Source organism: Zalophus californianus, chromosome 2 (assembly GCF_009762305.2).
Source record: "Zalophus californianus isolate mZalCal1 chromosome 2, mZalCal1.pri.v2, whole genome shotgun sequence".
NCBI lineage: Eukaryota > Metazoa > Chordata > Mammalia > Carnivora > Otariidae > Zalophus > Zalophus californianus.
In genome coordinates, this window is record NC_045596.1 from 3,655,001 (window position 1) to 3,678,018 (window position 23,018).

General features: G+C 56.9%; 1 protein-coding gene across 1 annotated transcript in view; it reads right to left on the minus strand.

The window, feature by feature from the left end:
• The window catches only part of SORCS2 (sortilin related VPS10 domain containing receptor 2), a 462,241-nt gene that overhangs the window by 40,114 nt on the left and 399,109 nt on the right, over positions 1–23,018 (minus strand). Inside the window, exons 7-10 of the mRNA XM_027597353.2 lie at positions 21,443–21,561; positions 17,313–17,402; positions 9,837–10,016; positions 5,062–5,208 (exon numbers count right to left, since the gene is read on the minus strand). Of these exons, the coding sequence (XP_027453154.2) occupies positions 5,062–5,208; positions 9,837–10,016; positions 17,313–17,402; positions 21,443–21,561 (536 nt within the window). The remainder of the gene's footprint in view (positions 1–5,061; positions 5,209–9,836; positions 10,017–17,312; positions 17,403–21,442; positions 21,562–23,018) is intronic.

Here is a 23,018-nt window from a genome sequence, read left to right on the forward strand (position 1 = left end):
CTGTGAACTGTGGCTCCCCGAGTCTCCCCAGACCTCAGGGGCTCGGGGCCTCAATCTTGCCTGCACCCCTCTGACACCCCCACGACAGACTACAGAACCATGGGACCAGGTCCCAGTCTCCACACAGTGCCTCGGGGGTACTGGAGGGTGCACGGGGCGGGGACCTGTCAACCATGCCCCAGGGGCTGCCTGCACAGAGCACCCCAGCAACTGCTTCCTCTTTCGTCCTTCGGGACATGAGCCTGGGAGGTGGGGTCTGGGGTTCTGACTGGCGGAGCCACCTCGGTAACACAGGAAAGGGAGCAGGAGGGCCACCAGAGACCGCCACACCCAGACCTCAGAGGGGTTCTTGGTTAACAACTTTGGGGTCAGCCTTTCTGGAGGCCCCTGTCTGGGGGCCTGGAATATGTGGGGACACCGAGAGGACTGGGGTTTGAATCCTTATACCCCAAAAGCTGTGTGACTCTGGAAAAAAGTGCTTAGCATCTCTGAGTCTCTGTTTCTTCTCCACTTCACAGGATTATTGGATTAACACAGCACAGCTTTTGGAGAGCACGTCAGGGTCAGCTCAACCCCAGACAAGGTTTTGCTTAATGGCTTACTTACAAGAAAAGGATTAATTTCTTTGGCCCTCTTTTTTATTTCCTGGGAAAATCTCCGGTTTAGAATTACCGAGGCACGAGCCCCAGAGAGCTGCTTTTTAACTTGGGAGATGCCACTAATTTTATGGACCTCTGGGCCTTGGTCTCCTCGTGGTGATATAAAGGCAGCGGCGCCCGCTGCGCATGCCTCCCAGGACATGGGAGCGACCCTGCAGACCCCACTGTCAGGCCCACGTTCTACCATCTGCTGATGTTTATCTGAGAGATGCAGCTGCTCCTCCTTTTATGTTTCATGGCATTTCTTTGGGCCCATGGACGGAGACATTTTAGATGATCCTAAGGGACAAGTGAAACGTTCAGTAAACTAGACGTCGGCCCAGGTCAGGGGGCACCAGGTGGCAGCCCCAGGGCCTGGTCCAGTCTCTGTGGAGACAGGAAGCCGACCAGTGCAGGCTAGGGGCTGGGCGTGGGGTGGGGAGGTGTGGGGTGGGGACGTGGGGTGGGGGGTGTGAGGTGGGCAGACCTGGGGTGGTGGCGTAGGGTGGCTGGGTGTGGGGGGAGAGCATGGGGTTGTGCGGTGGGGGGTGTTAGAGTGGGGGTACGGAGTGGGGAGCTGCAGAGTGGGGGGCATGGGGTGGGATCGTGGGGTGGCTGGGTGTAGGGTGGGGTCATGAGGTGGGGGGCATGGGTGACTGGGTGTGGGTGGGGGTCGTAGGGTGGGGGTTGTGGGATGGGGGTGTTGTGGTGGCTGGGCATGGGGTGGGGGGCTTGGGGTGGGGATTGTGGGGTGACTGGGTGTGGGGTGGGGTTGTAGGGTGGAGGGTCGTGGGGTGGGAGGTCGTGGGGTGGCTGGGTGTGGGGTAGGGGTCATGAGGTAGGGGTCATGGGGTGACTGGGTATGGGGTGGGGGTCGTAGGTGGGGGGTTATGGGGGGTGTGGGAGGTCGTGGGGTGGCTGGGCATGGGGTGAGGGGCATGGGGTAGGGATTGTGGGGTGACTGGGTGTGGGGTGGGGTCGTAGGGTGGGGGGTCGTGGAGGAGTGGCTGGGCGTGGGGTAGGGGAGCCCCTGCTGCAGGTGAGCACAGTCACTGAGTCAGTGGAGGAGAGCCCTGCGCGCCCAGTCCAGTAGCACTTGGATCCAACAGGACAAACCCTCCCCACAAACCCATGGGGTAAGACTTTGCCTGTTGGGGTTTTCTCCTGACTTCTTATGACTGAAAAGCAGATTGGTGAGTGAGTATCTTTGGTGAGACCACTCAGTTCTCTCCCCATCCCCGCCCCGTGATCAGACACTAAGGGGCAGGGAGATTTCTATGACCTCTGTGGGCACGGACATCTCCCAGGGAGGGATACCCCGGCACCCGTGACCTCTGTGGGCAGGGCTGGCTCCCGGGGGTACAAAGGAGCTCTAAGTCAGAAGAAAAAGGAGCCTCACCAGGGATGAGGCAGAGAGGGGAGGTGGCACAGCCCTGCTTTGCTGCCCCTGGTTTCCTGGTGGGCCACGTGGGGGCTGGAGCAGCCTGCACTCCAGGCTGGCCTCCCTGGGCTGCCACCAGGCTTTCCGTGTCCCCTGATGTGCTGTGCATATGGTACCACTGTGTGGGCAGTGAGCCGAGTGTGGCAGAGTGTCCTGCCTCGCAGAACCTGGCCGCCTCCCCCTCCCCGGCTGCTAGGGGCTGTCCCGGCTGCCAGCTATTTGTTTGGGCCAGAGGTGGAACCTCCTCAGGGTTCTGTGCACTCAGTTGTGACCCATAGGATGCTGGTAGGTGAGAGCAGAGCTGGGGTCCCCTTTGGAGCCACGGAGGGCCTACTGACAAGTGTCTTCCCGGGGGTCCTGGAGCTGCTGGGGTGCTCTGCTGGTGTCTGACAGCTCGACACAGGCCTTGGGGTCGCCCTCCAGCCACATGTGGACTGAGCTGATGGAGGGCTGGGTGGGCAGGGTGAGGCAGAACGGGGGGGGTGCTGAGCCCAGGGCACTCAGGCCCCCTGCAGTCAGGGCGAGGGCTGTCAGAGAGGGGCCAGGGCAGGAAGCCCCAAGGGGAGGCTGGTGTCACAGCTGAACATCCTGTCCTAAGAGGGGTGAGCCCGGGTCCCTGCAGGGCTTGAGGGGGTGAGAGGCGGGCCCTGCAGGGGAGGCGCACAACACTCCCAGCACCCCCTTCTTGGCCCCTTCCTGACATAGCCCGGATCTGAGAAGGGCTGCAGAGCGAATGGGTTTTCATTCTGAATTAAGACGTAAACAAATTCAAACCACTTCCAAAGAGGATTTATCCTCCCAAAACAGATCTGATCCTGACACTCATCTACGTCCCAAGTCCCCATTCTCAGAAGGAAATCTGCCCCCGTGGAGAGCCAGAGTTAAGAGAAAAGACCCAGAGTTAGGAGAAAGAAAACACATCACACATGCCTTGGGGTCCCTGCGATGGCTCTTCCACCACACGGAGCTAAAGATTGTCCGGAATATGCCCGATTATTGTTATTTCTGGGTGACCCGGGTGACAGCTGTACCTTCTCTCCCTGGCTATACATTTCCATATTCTGCAATAAGCGGGAACCCCTTTTTTGAGAAGTGAACCCTCTGTTCGTGCAGAGGACGTGTGGCCAAGTGAAGGATGCAGACAAGAGACCCAGGTGAGTGGCCAGGACTGGACCTCGCTCTCTCTTGCCTGGAGGTCACCGGGCTCTCAGCGGGCTGCTGGGGCCACACTCCACCAGCCTGCTCCCACTTGTGTTATTTTAAAGCTGAGGACATGAATCTCACGAACGGTATCTCCTCACTGAGCTGCATAATTTCGACAAGAATCTCTTCTTAGCAAAAAACTTGCTTTGACAGATTAATAGGGCTTAACTTTGCTGATGATGATACAAAAATGAGCCCTTCACAGCACTCCCGTTCTCTGAAGACTTTGCTACAAGTGGCAGGAAATTACTTCTTCCTGCAGGTTGACAGGTGTTACTCCCCCCCTAACCCCGGGGGTCTCAGTGGGAGGGCATCGCACCCAGGCTGGGCACAGGCCCCTGGGTGGGGGGGTGAGGGGCAGCCCAGGCCTGGGCTCACTGAGCAAGGGCCCATCCCCTGCCAGGCTGCGGCCTGCTGCCCTAGGGAGGGCTCTTGGGGGTCAGCGTCCCCGAGGAAAGAGGGAGGCACAGATTCTTCCTGGATTGTTTCCACACCATGGCCGGTGGGCTGGGGGCCTACCATATTCAGAGGCCCTGCAGAGAGATCCAGGCAGGATCCTGGGAGGGCAGGGTTAGGTGTGTTGATGTATTCCAAACACCCAGAACGGTGCCTCACACATAGTAGCTACCCATATATCTTTGTTGGACGAATATCCCTATAAAACAGACACTGTCCTTCTTTATGTATTGCAGAGGGACAGAGCTATGGATGGGCTCAGGTCATCCCCAGAGCGTGGTCCCTACCTGCAGGGACTTACAGTCGAGGCCAGTGGAAAACAGAGAAGTAAGTATGCCCAGTGGAGGCTTCTCAGTGGAGAGGCTATCTGGGCAAGGTTTTCAGGTGTCAATAGGAGTTTGCCGGACGAAGAGAAAGGAAAATCATTCCAGGCCACAGGACAACATGAGAAGGGGGGCAGTCCAAATGGGAAGGGACGTGCCCTGCCCTGCCTGCTTGCTCTATGCAGCTCTAACTCCGGACCCCACCCCATCCCACTCGGAGCAGGCCCCTGCTAGGGAAGGCCGGGTACTGGTGCTGGTGGTGAGCTCCCCGTGGAGCAAGGAGAGGTGGGTCTGCAGGGCGCTGAGCAGCCTGCCTCAAGCCAGGGCCCCTTAGTGCTCCATCTTGTCATCCTCACAGACATGGGCCTGCCTGCCATCCACACCTCCCGGGGGCCAAGCCCCCCCAGGGCAGTCAACGTACTGGGGCGGCCCTACACTGGTGTTCATGTGAGAGGACCCCAGGGTTAGTGGGACTGGCCTAGAGCTCAGGACATCTGGGCTGTGGCCCAGCCTGGCCGCTTACCCAGTCCCCACACCACACACACAGGCAGAGTGCACTTCCCTCCGTGCGGGCCCATGGGTTTAGCAGGTGTAACAGAGGCTTGCCGTGTGCTTGCCTGCTTCCGCTCACCCTCTGGCACCTCAGCCATCGCCATGACAGGGAGCCAGGGCTGGTGCCAGGAGAAGGAGGAGACCCGATACAGGGAGCAGACCCCCTCTGACATCAGCCAACCCCCACATTTGTGATGAGCCCAGCCCAGATCTGGAGACTGTGGGACTGCTGGTGGCAGTTTGTTACGCAGCAACGTTGTGGCCACGCTGACTGAGGCACTTTCCCTCTCTGACCTCCAGGTAACCCTTCCGTAAAGCAAGGGGTTTCACGGGAGCCTCTCTGCTGTGCCCAGAGATGTCTGTGGCCCCTGGCTCTCAGATGGTCCTTCTCAGACGTCCCTACCTGAGCCACCCCAGGGAAGGGTGCGGGATAGGAGAGGCACCTTACCGGCTCACAGTTGGTGGGTTTTCCATTCATGTCCGTGCTTGGCGGCCTCAGGTGAGCCCAGTCGCGGCCCTTGTTGTAGGTTATAAGTGTCACCACCTTCCCGTTGGTTTTTTGGTTCGCCAGGAAGACTCCTTTCACCCCTCGGACCTGGGACAGCAATACAAGAAGTGTCGTAAACACGTACCTGGAGCCCTCTGACGACGGAGTATCCGCCCATGAGCCAGCCGCTTGCTCAGCGCTCTGCCCGCAGGGCCATGTTTCACGCTGAGAAAGCCCCAGAGCTGAGGCTGACTGAACACTCTGGAGGTGTGTGGGGCTCAGGGAGCAAGGGATCCCCGACTGTGGCCCCGAAAGCCTGGGTGCTTGCATGACACGGAGCTGTCTTCCCAGGCCCAGACACTGGCCATCAGACAGTGAGCAGAGCCCTGGTCGCACCAGGCCTATGTGTCACGGTCACCCTGTCTCCACCCCAGAGCTCCTGATTCAGAGCCCTTGCCTCCCTCCACGGGACCTACAGGGCCTGGGTCATTACTGTGGACTCCCCTTCAGGCTCGCTCAGCTCAGCCCCCCACATGGAAATACCAGGTAGTGAGGACACGGGGTAGGTGCTTACCACAGCCCCGCCTCGGCCAGGGGCTCAGGTTCACCTTGTCCCCTTTCTCAGAGTTTCCCTAGTGCCCGCGCAGTGACCCAAACACAGCCAATAGTCGGCTACTGAGCGGGCCCATAACAAAAGTCAAATATCAGCAAATGCCCATAGGTCAGCCTCCTGATGCCACAGAGGCGGCCTCTCCCCGCAAGTTCCTTACGAACACACAGGGACCTCGGGGCCACAGCTACCGAGACCCCCCCGCGTGGCCTCCCGTGTGCCTGTGGCTGTGTCTGCCCCTCCGTGGGCAGCATGTCACTACTTCTCAAGGTGAGCCCGAGAAAACGGAGCCTCTGGGAGACATGGAATTTACCCAAGGTCCCAGGCTGAGGAATCTGCTTATGATGCATGGTTCCCGAGTGCCTTCTCTGTGGCGGGCCATCTACGAGCTCCCCCCAATGCCAGGGGCCGGCCCTCCCCCGCACTCAGCACACAGGCCCGCCACGTGCCCCCCCCCCCGCCCCGTGGGGGGAGAGCACGGGCGATGGAAGGAAAGACGGACAAGTGGAGGGTGGACGCGCCTCTTGCGGCTGCCGTAACAGAGTAACACAGTTATAGTTCTGGAGGTCAGAAGTCCAGTACGCAAGTCCCCGGGGTCGCAGGGCTGGCTCGTCCTGGAGGCTTGTCCTGGAGGCTCCTGTCCTGGCCTCTCCCAGCTTCTGGAGGCCCCAGCTCTACCTCCAAAGCTGGTGGGGCGGTGTCTCTCTGGCCTGCGCCCCATGATCACACGTGTCTCTCTGACCCTCCCCGTCTGCCCCCCCTTTCAGGGACCCCCATGATCACAGCGGGCCCCCCCAATTGCCCTGTGCCACGCACGTCTGCGCAGGCTGCCACTCTGGGTGGGAAGGGTATCCAGTGCCCGGTCCGCTGACGAAGCTGGGGCTGGTCCCCCCGCGGTGACGGCCCAGGGCGTGGAGGACCACGGCCCCTTCCCCCACACATGGTGACATGGTGACATCGCTCTGCCTCCTGCTCACCTGGGGCCCAGCGCTGGCTCAAGGGGCCTCCCCGACATGCTCAGGGCAGGCTGGATGCGGATTTGTCCGGCGCGGGCTTGCTTCATTCCGCAGTGGCTACTTTCTATCCCGCTGGTCTCCATGAACACCCAGGAGCCAACAGCACGGACGCCTCACGTCTGGGCGCTGACAGATGACAGGTGCGGGCTGCGCCCTCCGCAGGCTCCATCTGAGCCGAGGCGCACCAGCCCACAACCTCAGCGTGCTCACCCACGGGCCCCGATCTTCAGGGCGGTAGTCACTCCCGCGGCTGTGGTAACAAAGCACCACAAACCGGGGGGCCAGCCGAAAGTCTCTTCTCTCACAGTCTGGAGGCCGGAAGTCCAAAACGGAGGTGTGGGCGGAGCTGTGCTCACTCCAGAGTCCCCGGGGACGACCCTCCCGTGTCTCTTCCAGCTTCTGGTGCCTCCGGGGGCCGCAGGCTTGTGTCCGCGGCTCTCCAACCTCGCCCCCGTCTTCACGTCCCTGCGTCTCCTCTTCCGACCCCGAAGGACACTTGTCATTGGATCTGGGGCCCAGCTGGACAATCCGGCGTGGTCTCATCGCAAGGTCCTTCACTTAATGACCGCCGCAAAACCCTTTTTCCAGATAAGGTTATGGTCACAGGTTCCAGGGACGGATGGGGTCACATATTTGGGGGGTCCCCATTCAGGCCACGACAATGGCGGCCTTCCAAACTGTGGCCAGGGCCCTTCATGGGCAGGGGCAAGACTGGGATCCCCTGAAGCCCCACTCTTAACCCAAGTTCCAGCACAGAGGCACTCAGAAAAGGGATGCCTTGAGCCCGGGGTGCACCATGCTGAGGTCCTAGCTCAGGGGCACAGGAAAGTCCAGGCCTTCTGGGGCAGTATCTGCCTGGGACGACTGCCGGACATGCCATTGGAAGAACAATAACCATGACAATAACTGGCTCGTGTGTGGGACCTCACAAGCCGGATTCTGGGCCAAGTCCTTCCTGTGCATTAGCTCTAATCCCCAGGAACCAGGTAAGAGGTGGAGAGCTCGCTGAGTGCTGACTTGGTACCAGACGCTGGTCTCCGTGTTTAAGGAGGACCATGTCCTTGAAACTGTGCAGCAATCCTATGAGGAAAGTAGTACTGCCATCCCCATTTCTCAGTGGGGAAACTGAAGCACAGAGAAGTTAAATAACCTGCCTAAGGTCACACAGTAAACACATACCAGAACTGGGATTTGAACACAGGCAGTGTGGCTCCAAAGTTGCACTTGTAAGCACCACCTGTGACCCCTGTGAGCTGGATTTCAGAGAAGTGATGTCCCCTGTGAGGACATCCAGCAGGGGGGCGGCAGGCGTCACCTTTGCACCTGCCCCTGTGAACCTCCTCTGGTTCCTCATGTCCTCTCACTTCGTGGTCGTTGTCCACAGAGGTTCCCTGGTTCCCCAGCTGGCTAATTTCTGCTCTGCCTTGACTCAGTCTGCACCCCCTCCTCCAGGAAGCACTCCCTGACTCCCACCCTGGGCTGGGCGACCGCCGCTCACTGTGTCCCCTGGGCGCTGGCACAAGGGATCGGAGCCACTGTTGGGAGCTGGTCTTCTCACGGAGGCCGGCAGCTCTGGGAGGGCGGGCTGCTTCTCCCGTCCCTAGGGAGGGGCCCGGAGCCTGGTGTGCGGTCCAAGCCCCACAGACACCTGCGCACAGAGGGGCCGTGGAACAGGCCCCTGTGTGCGGCCCCCTCGTTCTGGTCACCCCTCCTGTGCCACTGTCACTTGCTCCCTGTCCCCAGCAGCTGTGTGGTGCAGTAGCCGACACCTTTCAGAGCCGGGTCTGGGATGGGCCCAGTGGCCCCCCTGGAGATTCTGCAGAACAGGGCCCGGGGTGTGGGGCTTCCTCAGGCAGGATGAGGCCACCTCCAGCAAAGGGCAGGGGGCCACCAGCTGTGTTCCTCTGGGTCCTCCAGCGGGGAAGTGAGTGCTGACCAATGGGCTCTCGTTGTAAACAAATGATCTCATCCATTACTTTCTTGGGGAAAATGGTTCCTTACTGCTCATTAGCAGCTCAGAGGTGAAGGCTGGAGCCCCGGGTCTCTCCGGGAGGCTGCCTCCCACGCTGATGAACCCAGCTGTCTGCCCCAGGCTCTGCTCACACCCACAGACACCCCAGCCCTTACTGCAATTAGGGCACTTGCTGACGTTCCCACGGGCGGGGGCTCCCCGAAGGCAAGGCATGAGGGGAGAGCGTAAAGGTGAAGGATGGAGCGGGGGAGTGCTGGCTAAAAGTCTGGAGCAAAGCCCAGGGCGGACAGGCTTGGGCTGGTTCTGGTTTCTTTGCTTGGTTTCCTGCGTCTGTCCAGGCAGGTTGCTCACCTTCTCTGAGCTTCAGCTCCTGACCTGGAAATGGGCTGAGCAGTCTCTCCCTGACTGTGGCGTGGACCGGAACAGAGGAGGGGACCATGAGGAACCCAGTTCAGGCGGGGCCCAGGGTCACGGATTTCCATGGAATCCAAGTACAGAGTGAGATGGTGCACGGGGGCACCTGGCCTGGGAGTCAGGAGCCCCGGTTCTGAGTCTCCGATCGGGCCCTCGCGTCTGAGGAGAGCAAGTGCGGGCTTCCACAGGAGACAACTGAGGCAGGGAGGAGTGCAGGGGGAGAGGCGGAGAGGCAGGGATGCTCGGAATCGCCGCCTCTGTTCCCTCCGGCCAAACCCCACCATGCCCGCTTTCGTGCCTCGGAACGCGAGCCAGGAACGGCTTTACAGATGGTGGCCTGCGATCGTGTCTACCATGAGGACCGCTAATCTGGGTCCCTGAATCAGCAAAATAGTACTCCCCAAAGAATCTCATCCTTCTCGGTAGTAGCTCTGTATCACAGAGAAATCATACTCCAATATTAAATTTGGAATTTCATCAAAAGGACGAAGTTTTCTCTCTCGCTCTGAAAGCATCTACATAGTACCCTCTCGGCCTGCAAAGCCTCAAATACGTGGTGCTTTCCCGAAACAGTCACAGACCTGAGAGAGAGTGTTAGCGATGAGTGGGGGGCGGGGGGAAAAGGGAGGGGAGAGGAGAGAGCAAAGACAGGGTGAGGCCAGGCCCCACACCCGACGCCGAGCACCGGGGGGCCGCGGCCCCCGATCTCTCCCGGGTGCCCCACCTCGAGGATGTCGATGACCACACTCTCCTCCGCCTGCCGGGAGCTGCGCACGTCCTCCAGCACCAGCGCGTAGTGCACGCCGCGAGGGTCCGACTGGTACAGGTTGTAGGTGTCCGTCTGGTACCACTCCTGCACGGCTACGAACACCTGGCTCTCGTCCGTGCTGATGATCTGCAGGTCCTGCGGACAGGCGGGGAGAACGCAGCGTCAGGGGTGGGCTGGAGGCGGGGGTGGGAGACTGAGCCACGACGGGACGGGGCAGGGCTTGGGCCTGGGGTGGGGGGCTGGTCACGGCTCTCTGGGAGTCAGGCTGACCTAGAGTTTCATCTTGATTCTGCCTCAGCCTTGTGACCCGGGACATGTCCCTTTACCTCTCATTTTCCCACCTCCAAGATGGGGATGACCATCTGGCCCTCAGTATGGGCTTGTGGGAGGGATGGCCTGGGCACTGAGCAGGGGCACGCTGAGGCCTCCGCCTCCCAGCCCCACATCAGGCTATCTGCCTGTCTGTGCCTGCATGTGCAGAGGACTTCTTCCTCCATGCACCCCCAGCGGTCACCTCTGGGAGACAGGGGACGGGCCTCCCCTGCACGCCCATCCTGAGGATCAGGTGAGTCATCTGTGGGTTCATTCACTCAGCATGCATTCATTAGGCACCTAATGTGTGCCAGGCACTGTACCAGGCACTAGGACTCAGCAGGGACCACAGGCGGGCTCTGCCCGTGGGAACACACCCTAGGGGAGGGAGGACTGGATTAAGTCACTCGGCAGTCCTCTCGAGACTCGGGGCTTGGTTCCAGATTTTACAATCAGAAGCAGAACAAAACCTAATCACATAAAAACGAAGAAAAAGGAACCCAGGGCCATCCTTGCTCCGTTTTCCTTTTCTCTCCCAGCCAGCGCCCAGTGCTGTGTGGGAGGCCCGTGAACACGCCCATTTCAAAGCCGTAACAAGCTTTTCCTCTCCAGCGTCTATGACTTCCCTTCTATCACCCCGAAACTTTTATTGCCCTGCTAGCAAGACAGCCACCAAGACACAGGCGCTGAGGATGGATGCATGAGGCCGGGTCACGCCAGCCAGCACCTGCAGAGGAGGTGGTCCCCTCCAGCCCTGCCCAGTGCAGGGCTGCTGCACTTTGGGGGGATGCTTCTCCCTATGTCTTCCTACCTGGTAGTAGGGCAGGGGTGGACAGGTGAGCCTGTTTCTCTAATAACACACCGAGTACTCTATGCTGTCCAGGGGGGCGTGGCCTCCAGCAGAGGGAAGGTGGGACGCAGTGCTGATGGCCCCCCCGTCCGCCCTCCCCACCCCGCCCCTGTGTTATACGGCCTTGCAGAAGAGGGACGTGGTGTTGTGAAGCCCTGACCATGCACCTCCCAATCGGGGGGCCCCTGGCAGCTCGAGCTGGGGCCCTTTGTCTATAGACTTAAATCTAACATGCAGAATTGACTGGAACCAAGAAGCTTGTCACCAAGGAAAGACTGTTCAGGTCCAGCTACAAGGAGCCAGCAATGCCATCCCTAGAGAGACCTGATACAAACATTTAAAAATATGTACCGGGGCCTTTGCCCAAGTGTGATTCATATGTGTTTTCCATGTACAGTTTGCAGCCTGCTCTCTCACATTATATGGGGGCATTCTCCTCTGTCATTAGAATTATGCATAAACACCATTTTTATTGAGTGCATGCTATTCTATTTTGTGGATGTACCATATTTCTTTGAACAATTTCCCCACTGGTGAGCCTTTAGTGTCTCCAACATGACGTGCAAAACAAAACAGGCACCAATGTTCCTAGACATATATCTCTGCCTCTCTGATCCCATCCTGGACATAAACTCTAAGGAAAATTGCTGCATGGAGAGTATGAGCATGTTTAAGGCTCTGCTTACATTGTTCAGTGACAGTCCTAAGAGTTTACATTCATTCCTTCCCCACCAGCATGGCTAGAGGGTGCTCATTTCACTTCCTGCCAACAGTAAGAATGTTTTTTTTTAAAATCTTTGCTGATTAGAGAATGATGATAATAGAGAAGAGATAAATAATACGCAGTGCTGGCTTACATTTGAATTTGTTATTCTATCTCTAAAAACAAAGTTAGAAGCCAGAGACGTTTGCCAACTCCATATTTAAACAAAGAACATGAAACACAATCAGATGCTTGTTTGTATATATATGTGTGTGGTGTGTGTGTGTGTGTGTGTGTGTGTGTGTGTGTGTTTGTATGGCCTGGAGAGATACGTGGAAGGGAATACCAACGTTGCTGATATTTGTTATCAGGTAGAATTAGGTTTGATTGCTAGTAACAGAAACTTGAGGAAAAAAAAGTGATTCAAACATGATAACTCTTTCCTCCCACATGTAAAAGATGTCCAGAGGTGGACAGTCTGGTATGGACACTCTACAAAGTCACTAGGAACAGAGGCTCCTTCTGGGTCATCATTCCACTGCCCCACGGCATGGCCCTTGTCCTCATTGTTCAAGATGATGGTTAGAGCTGCAGTCTTGTTGACTTGCAAGCAGAAGGGAAGAGGGAGACAAAGGCTTGTCTTTAAAGGGGTCTCTGAGAAGTTTCCCATGGCAACTCCACTTCCGTACGTGCCCACCAGATGTTAGAGACGTAACCACCTGTGATTGCAAGGGGAGCTAGGAGATGTGGTCTTGTCCTGGAAGCAATGTATCAGCCAGGGTGCGGGGTTTGTTAAAGCAAAGACGCAGGGAAGAATGGATATTGAGAAGTCTCTACGAGTTTTACAACCGTTACCTCGAGGAACGAGGAGGTAAGACTGTCATGCAAACAAGGAACAGGGAGGCAAGCAGGTGGAAACAGTAATATATACCTCTAGTGTTCCACTAGTTGTAGCGTCCACACTTTAAAGAAGTGATTTTGGAAAGCGTAAAAACATTTGTAGTAAGCACGATGAGGGAAATTTCCCTGTAGACTTTTATATAAAATGCACAGAAAAGCCTAAAGAAGCAGCACCTTCATCACATTCTGTGAGCACCGTGCATACAGCAACTCACCACCTTCCAGCCTCCGAGGTTTCCGATGGGAAGTCTACTGGTTACCTCACTGAGGATCCTCGTATGTGACAAGCTGCTTCTCTCTTGCTGCTTTCAAGATTCTTTCTTTGTCTTTCAGTGGTTTGATTACAAAGCATCTTGGTGTGCAACTCATTGTGTTTCACTACTTGGAGTTCATCAGGCTTTTTTAGACATTTATATTCATGTGTTTCATTAATCTGGGAGAGTTTGGGCCATTGCTTCTTTTTTAAAAATGATTTTATTTATTTATTTAAGAGAGAGGGAGAGAGGGGAAAGGAAGAGGGAAACTCATGTAGATCTGTGCTGGGTGCAGAGCCTGACACAGGGCTGGATCCCATGACCCATGAGATCATGACCGGAGCCAAAATCAAGAGTCATATGCTTAACCAACTGAGCCACTTAGGACCCCCCCTCATTGCTTCTTTAAACATTCCCCCTGCCCCCATCTCTCTCTCCTCTCCTTCTGGGATACCCACAATGCATGTGTTGGTTCACTTGCTGGTATCCCACTGGCCCGTCAGATGGTGCTCACTCTTCTTCAATCCTTTTCGCTTTCTGTCCCTCAGACTCCTTAACATCAATGGTCCCACCTTCCAGTTCTCTGAGCCCTTCTGTCTGCTCAAACCTGCTTTTCAGTCCACCCAGGGAATTTTGCATTTCGATTATTGTTTGTTTTAGCTACAGAATTTATATGGGGTTCTTTTTTATGTTTTCAATCTATGTCTTCATTACTTCTATTTTGGTCATGTGTACCTTGTTCTCTTGACTTGCTTCATGGTTTGCTTTAGCTCTCTGAGCATCTTTAGGACAGTTGTATTAAAGTCTTTGTCTGGTAGGTTCACCATCTGGTCTTTTCAGGGATAGTTTCTGTTGCTTTTCTCCTTTGATTGAATCATATTTTCTTTTTATGCCTTATAATTTGTTGTTGTTGTTGTTGAAAAGTGGACACTGTAATCTAATAATGTGGTAACTCTGGAAATCTGGTTCTCTCCCTTCCCTAGGGTGTGTTGCTTTTTGTTTCTGTACTAGGGATCAGTCTGAGGTAGAAACTCAAGTGAGCCTGAGCTTTTCCCTGGGCATGCATGGTGACTTGTCTAAATTCCAACATACGACTGGTTGCTTTTGAATGTTGTGGTCCCTAAATGTCCAAGGGGGTCGGGGGGTGGAAACAGGCTCTGGTCCTTTAAATCCCTCAGAAGCTGCTTCAGCTGGTGCTGGCTGCAGCAATGGCTGCCCACCAGGATGTCTGTACCTTCATGAGCAGCAATCTACCCCCAGTGCAGACCCCCAGTATTCAGAGAGAAAGGTCCCCATGGCCACCCTGGCTCCTGCAAGTGATTTGCAAGCTGCTCTGGGCCCATGAGCACAGCTGTCTGCTATAAGGCTGGGGCGGAGGGGGCGGTACTGGGGCTATCATGGGAAGAGCTGAAATTGTGGAAATTAACCTTGATTTACTGTCCAAACCTTCCCCTGGGGGCTGCAAGCCCTTGAATAGACTCCAGAGTTCTAAAACAGGTGATTTAGACTGATTCTGCAGAACCAACTGTTGCCTAAGTGAGAAGATAGGGGGCTGGCACACTCCACCACCATCCATGTCATCGCATCCTCCTTCATTCTTTTTTTTAAAAAAGATTTATTTATTTAAGAGCAAGAGCGAGAGAGAGAGAGAGAGAGAGCATGCCCATAGGGAGGGGCAGAGGGAGAGAGAATCCCCCAAGCATACTCCCTGCTGAGTGGGGAGCCCAATACAGGGCCCAATCCCACAACCCATGAGACCACGACCCGAGCCGATGCCAAGAGTCAGACCCTCAACCAACTGGGCCACCCAGGCTCCTCTTCCTCCTTCATTCTTATGTTTTATGGGTTTCATTTTATTGTATAAGGGTTATTACAAATAAAGGAATATTTTACTTGAAAGTAAATTTGCATTTACTCTATGTGTATGAATGGTTTCATATAACTGATCGTTATTCGGATTTTTTTCCTCTTGTCTGTTTATAGCTTTGCCAATTTTTTTCTCTGTGAAGGAAGGTGGTATTTTTTTAAAAAATCATTACAAGTAAGTAATTCAAGAAAAGGATGCTGGCAAATATAATAAAACCTGTTTACCTTTTCTAGTTTCCACAGACAGGTGAGTTAAAACAGTAGAATGGTACCAATCATGCCTTTTGAAGTAGAAGGAATGTCCAAAGACTGGATCCAACATGAAATCGGGCAAAGCTCTGTTGACACCCGCCTGCTCTAACGTGGCCAGCGGTGAGGTGGGAGGCGCCAAGCCACACAAATATTTAAATTCACCAAAGAACAACAAAATCTGATTGGGAAATTAACTAGCCAGTTCTATAGCTGTTGGTGGAAAACACTGCAGTCTGGCCACTCCCCTGAACTTGGTGGAGAGGAAGCAGACCTGCTGTGTGGCTGGGCAAAGTGCTCAGCAAGAGGATACATGGTCTCCAGGGGTGGGGGGCAGTGCTCCCAAGAGCAGCCCAGCTCGCCCATCGTCCCCAGCTGCCTGTCACTGGGTCCCAGGCTCCGCCCCAGGCGAGCGCCCTTAGGGCCCACACAAATGTATGATCCGAATGTGGGCCTGGTCTTCCCTTGAAACCGATGACATGGGGACTTGTAGGAGTCTCATTCCTGCCACCCACTGATGATGCGAAGGCTGCGTCTTCCATCAGAGCCTCAAGATTCTTTTCAATGACCCCCTTTCTCCCCAGAGATGGGGACGAAGGAAGCTGCAGTGGGCCATACGCAGGGTGCTTTCCGCAAACAGCACCGGTGACTTTGAGAAACACACACCGCCACCTCATCCTTCTGCAGACGAGGACTCTGAGGTCCAGGGAAATGAGGCCAGCACTCGAGGCCACAGAGGTCATGACTTGGGGCCCTCGGCTCCTTGGAACTCCTTCAGAAATGGCCTGGCTGCTTGTCCAGCCGCCCCCGTGCCAGGTGTCCCCCTCCCCAACTCCAGGACACAGGGTACTTCTGATGCTGCGGCCCCCCGGGGTTGGGGGGAAGGAAAAGCCCCACAAGCTGAAAGGACCCCTCACCCCCAGGGACACCAATGCATTTGCCCTACATGAACCCATTAGCTTTTCATTTCCTGGCTCAGCCAAACCTGGAGTTAATCTCTGCAACTTCTTCTTCTTCTTCTTTCTTTTCCTTTCCTTTGTAACCCCTTTCCTTTTCTTTTTTTTTTTAAGGAGAAGTTTTAAAAAGTTTTCTTGAAGTTTTAAAGAAAACCCTCAAGTACTTGCCTCGTTCCTGGTGCAGGAGAGGTGTGCCGCTGCCCGGCGCAGCCCAGCACAGGTGAGGGTGTGAGGGGCTTTACAACAATGCGTGGCCTCCAGCCTTGCAGGGCCCAGAGCAAAGATCTCCTCTCCCCACCCCAACCCGCTGCTTTACAGCCAGGCTCTCTCCTGCCCCAGGCCCTTTGCACAAGCCCAGACCTCCACCTGCCCAGCTTTCCCTCAACCTTAAGAATTCAGAGGAAATGTTCCCTCAATGATGCACCCCACCCCCACCCCATCACCCTTGGCCTCTACCTCTCCTTCCCTCACAGGGCAAAGCACAACCTGAGATCATTTCATACATTTGTCTGTCTACTTGGTTTTCCACCTGCTTCCTTGCTGAAAACCCACCAAGAGCAGGAACTGGGGTATCTGATCCAGAGCTGCAGCATCAGATCCTAGCAGGCTTCCTAGCTTATATGTGATGCTCAATAAATATGTGGGGGAGGACGGGCTACTCCCATCTGTGCTTCTCAATCACAAGCACATGGGATGGAGTTCTGGGAAGTGGGCCATCCAAGATCCTCTGGGGGGAGATGTGGCATGAGGCTGGTCTCAGACCAGCTTTGGTTCCTTATTAGCTGTGTGACCTCAGACAGGTTACTCAGCCTCTCTGAATGTCCATCACCTCCTTTGGGACCTGGGAACAACATCAGCAGGGAGGGCACTGTGGAGTTTGGTCCTAAGGCAGGGCTAGGGCAGGGTCCGGGCAGCCCCCATGTCCCCCTTCTCTGTCTGCCCAGCAAAGGGGAAGGAAGTAGCATTAACTGAGCACCTACTATGTGTCCGTGGCCATATTAGGCAGTTGGGATGTAGAGGTGAATAAAACAGAAACTGCCCCTCACCTGCGAACTCCAGATGAAAGCAGGAGATGGATACAGGGGTTCACCAGCACCCTGAGTGACAGGGAGGAGGATGAAGGTGCAAGAGGGAAACCAAGGCCTGGACCGGCCTGGAGAGGCCCTCACAAGGGACATTCGTCTTGTCTGAAACATCTCGTGTGTAGGGGTTTGGGGAAGAGGCAGACCGGGCTGAGGGGAGAGGATGGCCGAGGCCCTACGACCGGAGGGAGCCGGGCACGAGTCAGTGTGGGCTCGGGACCTGGCCACAGGGTCAGGTGGGAGGGGAAAGGACTCTTACCTTTGGCAGTGCGTACTTCGGCAGCTTCATCGGGACAAATTCACTGCGACGATAAGAGATGTAGTATTTGGTCCGGTTTGTTGAGGTTGCCTAACGGCGGGGAAAAAACACATTTTTAAGAAGCTAGTTTCCAGTCAAGCCAGGTCCTCACAAATGAAAAACTAGAAATTGTATTTCAGCTGGTGAGAATGCCCTTTTACTTTGCTTAGACCTGCTCTGCCTGAAATGGACAGGCTCCTACTCATCCCTCAAAGCCCCACACCAAACGCCCCTCCCCTTCCATGTCTCTCTGTTAGAACCAACCTCTGTCCCCATGCTCTCTCAGCACCTGTGTCCCTAAATCCATGTTACAGAACAAAGCGGGAAGTTCTCCTCCCCAGAACTTTTCTTAGGGAGAGCACTGGGTGAAGGAAGAGACTGGCCAAAGGTAAACTCAAACCACAAAAGACAACTATCAAGCCACAAGGCATGAGAATCGAAACAGGAGGCGGCCCATGCTGAGATGGTCCACGTGGCCGCGCTGTCCTGAGCACCGCTCATCTGGGCTCCCGACAACCAGCCCCACGAACTGCGATCCCTTCCGTTGTAAAGATGAGAATACCGAGCACAGAGATGAGTCACTTGTCTTCCGTGGGCGATAACAGACGAGCCAGGAAAAGAGAGGCTCTCTCTCAGATGGGGCAAGGAGAAGAGAGTGGGAGGAGAGGGACAAGGGGGCAGCCAACAGGGGCTGGGAGAGGGCGGTGGCCCGGTGCGGGGGATGATGGATGACCTCTGTGTCTCACCACGTGTACGCATGTGTCTGGGAGTGCAGACCATGCACGCGTGTAAGAGTGAACACGTAACCTCACACGTGTGTGTCCACTGTGTGCATGCACGTGGGGGTGAATTCTATGCATGAATGCGTGAGCAGGAGTCCTCTGTGTGTTTGTGTGTATGTACACACGTGTGTTCGTGGCAATGCAGTGCCGTGCTCTAGAGCACAGGCCATCACGCATCACTGCCTGGGCTCAGATTCCACCTCCACCATCAGGAGCCACGTGGCCTTGGGAGAGCTTTCTGAGCCTCAGTGGCCCCCACGCCCGGTAAATGGGGAAGACAAGATCAGAAGCAAAGTGATGGGGCAGTTGTGGGGATTAGCAACTGGGAAGCCCGCGGGGCAGCACGTGGCCCTAGTAGGAATTGTTGTTATTACAAATCAACAAACTACAACAAGCCCACTGTGCAAAGCATCGCGACTACACGGCTGACCAGGTTTCTCTAGGTAATTCCATCCCAAGGGCAGGGGCGGTGAGGTCTGTGTGGTCTGGCCCTCAGCGGCCCTGAGCAGGTGGTGTTGGGATGGGGGAAGCACGGGGCTCCTGGGAGCTCAAAGAGAGCACCCTGGGGTAGGAGAGGCCAGGCAGACTTCCTGGAGGAGGGGGCACCCTGCTTCCTCAGAAGGAAGAGCCATGCAGCCCAGAGACAGACCTGCTTGGCAGGTCAGGGAGGACGCTGGAAAGCGTGGCCGAGAGAAGTCGGTGCCCCTTCTCAGAGCCCCGTCTGCTAGCAGCTGAGCTCCGGGGATGGGGCAGAAGGTGGGGACAGGCGGGGCAGCCCTCCCGGCCTCAGCCTCGAGAAGATCGCGTTCTTTGGGGAGCCCTGGGCAGATGCTCAGCCAGTCAGGGCAGGCCAGGCCCATTCTTGTCAGGAGCTGGGGGTGAAGGAAGCTGGTGGTGCAGAAGGAAGGAGGCCTGCAAACCTTTCTAAAGGGCCAGCCTTGCTAAGGGCAGGCCACGAGACAAGGGGGCTCGTGGTTCAGGCCCGAGGCTGTGGGGCGAGCAGAAACGCCGCCATCCCTGAGACGCAAATGCGACTTTTGCCCGGGGAGCAGACCGCGCTGAACACAGCAACACCCTTCACAGGGGCGTCTACCTACCTCCGGAGAACGGCCCGTCTGGCCCCTCTGGCTGGGCTGACCAGTAGGGCCAGGCCGAGAAGGCTGAACCGCAGCCATTCTTCCCGGGACGGCAGAATCCAGGCTCTGCCGGATCCCACAGGGCCTCTTCCCCCACCGTGAACGCAGCCGGCGTCCATCCGGGCCTCTGGGTGGCCAGGGCTTATCAGGCCCATTTTATGGGTCAGCAAATCGAGGCTCAGAGGCGGAACGACGGCTCTTCCCAAAGCCAGCTGGTGGCACCATCATATTCAGACCCCTGCTTGTGTGCCTCTTGTTCCCCGAGGCCCAGACCCTTCTTTCTGGAGGGTGAGGTCCCATCCCCGGCCCACAGCATGGCTTCAGCCAACAAACCAGCACCACGAGCCACTCGGCGCCTTGACTAGGGGCCCGGGAAGCGGACCCCAGGTTCATCTCATACTTCGTTGGTGGGGGGCAGCGGCGGGAGGGGCCGGTGGGCACTGGGCCGGGATCCTCCGAGGACCAGGAAGGAGGGGAAGGGAAGAGGGCCGGCAGGACTCCCTCCCAGTGTTTACTGTGGGCTCCCTGCAGGGAACCCGCCCAAGATAAGGGTCTGCAGGGGAGCAGCCCCCGGGGGACCTCTGAGCTGGGGGTCAGGAACAGCGTTCCTGGGCAGTTGTTGAGAAAGTCGGGGACCAAGGAAGGACAGGGGCCCGGTGGAGACCTGTGGCCCCTGATGGCATGAGCTGGTGCTGGGGGCTGCCTGTGGTCACAGGGTGGGGCGTGCCTGTCCAAGGTCAGACCAGGCCACTGTGACCGTGAGGCTGGAGACAAAGCCGGGGGCACACCACAGCCCCGTCTGAGCACACACAGACCAAACCCCAGAAATGACCAGGTGCCCTGTCCCAGCGGCGGGGAGTGGGGGCCACTTCCTATCCCACCTCGCCCACGGCCCCGGTGAGCCTGGCTCCTTCCAGATCAGACTTACCAGATGCTCAATCACAGAGCCCTGCGTCCTTTCATGCTCCCCGCGTCGCTTCCCATGTTCCACCCTACAATCAGGCCTCTGACCCAGCCGCCCCCCCAGCTCCCCTGGTGCACAACCTCCCTCTAGCACAGATGTAGAGCCCACCCCCTGATTGTAGAGTCTGGTGTAGACAATAAAGGATAACACCATGTGGCCCGGCTGTGACCAAGGAAGGCACGGGGCTCTGAGGAGGCAGCCAGTGGGCCTGAAGTAAAGATGGAAGTCAGGGAAGGCTTCCTGAAGGAGGTGATGCATGACTAAGTCTTGGAAGGGGAGTGGGAGTTAGCCAGGCAGAGAAAGAGACATGGCCATCCCAAGGACAGGGACTAGAGTGTGTAATCACACAGAGGAGATTGGCAAACCATGGGGTATCACAGAGGCCAAAGAACAGCAACAAGACCCTCTTGGCTGGCCTGCTCTAATGGGCTGTGATGTCCCTGCCAGTGCCCCAGGGGGGCCTGGTGTATTTCGCGGGTGGACAGGACAGCTGGAGTGATGAACCATTCCTGAGACAGGGCAAAGAAGAGGCTGGGAGTGGTGGGGAGCCTTCTCCACAGGAGCTTTTAGACGTGTCTCATGGGGTCCCAGAAGGCAGGACAGGGGCCACCAGATAGGAGCAAAGGAAACACTCTGTCTCGGGGCCAGGATGAACTTTCTAATGATTTGAGCTATCCAGGAGACAGATAGGCTGTTTTGGAAGGAGTGAGCTCCTCATCAGTGGAAGTAATCAAGAAGTGGTATGACCAGCTCTTCACTGGAGTTTCTGAATGGTCAGACCACATGTCTTTTAAGGGCGGTCCAAACTGGGACCTGAGTACCTGTGTGTACAGGCAGCAGGGTCCTGCCCGCTGGGCTGTGCCCAGCTGGTGCCTGGCCGCCAAGGGCAATAACCAGAGACAGCCCCTATCGTTTCCAAAGTCAGTGAAACCAAACAGAGCAAACTGGGTTCGGGCTTGGGGGCCCCGAGCCACAGGAGGTCCCTGACGGGCAGAAGGGAGGGGGAGCATCCCTGCCTCGTGGTTGTGGTTTGGTGGGGCCTTGCAGGTTACCGCAGCCACCACCACCGGGCGGGGGAAAGCACGCATGAAGTAGCCCTTGAAAGTCAAAGAGCCCTTTTATTGCCGCCTGTGTGAGTGATTCCATCTTCCCCGGCGCGGCTCCACATCGCCTGCTGCCCGTCGCCGAAACACCCAGAAGCAGCCCTACCTTAAAGAAGATGTAATCGTCCTGCACGGTCAGAGAACTGTGGTCAATGGGGCCTGGGAACGGAGCCGTCAGCGTCTTCTCGGAACAATTGTGGATCTGGCAGGTGACATAGCGAAACCCTGCGGGAGAGAAGAGCCAGCACTTGGCATGTGAAATCTCACGCACTCCGACCGTGGCCGCGGGAGGAGCCAGACACAGCCTCGGACGCCAAGAAACGCCGGCCTGCTCTGGGCTCGGCCGGACACTGCCGCGGCGGGTTGTCCCTGCGGCTGAGGCTCAAAGGGCCTGCCCCATGATTGCACCTGCCACGGAGCCATGGCGGCGATGTGCCAGTCGCATCCTCGGGACGGTCCTACCGTGGTCCCATCCTCTGGATGGTAAAACTAGGCCAGGAGAGGTCAGGTGATGTGTCTAAAGCCCACCAGCTTCTTGTGAAGAGAGGTTTAGGGGTACACAGCTGCACCTGCTCCTCTGGGGGTCGTGGACAGCCGCTCTCCTACGACAATGTCAGAGTCCGCTGCGGCAGAGACCCTAGGGCCGCCACGCCGGAAGCATCCAGTAGCTGGCCCTTGACGGGGAAGGGCCACTGACCCTGGGAGAAAGTCGTGCCGGTGAGAGCGGGATGTGAGCACGGGACTTCATCCACCTTCTGCCCACAGCTCCACGCCACACCTCGCTCTCAGCTCAGGCGACACACCCGGGCTCTGTCTCCCTGGGAGAGAGACCTGTGAGGGAGACGGACTGTGGGCGGGTCACCCCACACCAGCCAAGTGGCCTGTGCCGGGTGCGTGCAGTCACCCACAGAACAGACAGCACAGGGCCACGGGGGGGGGCACCCACAGCGTCCATCAGAGCATGGGACCCCTCCCACCCCCTGGAGTCTCGCCTACCTAAACAGGGGCGGGTGTGGGTGGGACTCAAATGGCCTTTGTTCCCCTAACTTTCGGCAAACGCTTTCATCCCTTTGCAAATATTTACAGCCAGGCAAAATGGAAAGCACACTTTGCAGGTGGCCACTGTTTTTATTTCAAGCCCTGTTTTCCCAGGGTTTGAGGGACCCAGCGAAGTTGTGCAAGGCGGGGAGCGAGATTACACACGGCAGGCAACTCTTCCTCCCAGCTTGTGGGGCGGCGGCAGGGTTTAACCTTGGGCACCAGAGGGAGCCCACAAAGGCACTCCGAGTCATCAATGCCTTCGGAGCACGTCCTGCCCACAGCCCTGGCTGGCTGGATGGCGTGGACAGTGCCGAAGGGGCGCCTTGGGGCCAGAAGACCCACGCCTGAGTTCAGTGGCAGGATAACATCATCGGTCCCACGTGCTCTGCTGTGAAATGGGTAATAACGCCCACCTCCACGAGTTGGTGAGGACCAAGGGAGAGCGGCACCAAGGCCCAGAGTCAGCACGGCTGTGCCGACTCACTCCTGAAGCCCGTCCACTTCCCCGCTAAACGGCCGGGCCACTCCCTGCGGCCAGCACTGAATTTTTCCTGTCCTGGGCTCGCCTGCTGGGCACGGGGTGGGAAGACTCGCCCAGCCTGCTTCAAAGTCAACAACCTGCTCACGAGCTCCTTCACCGG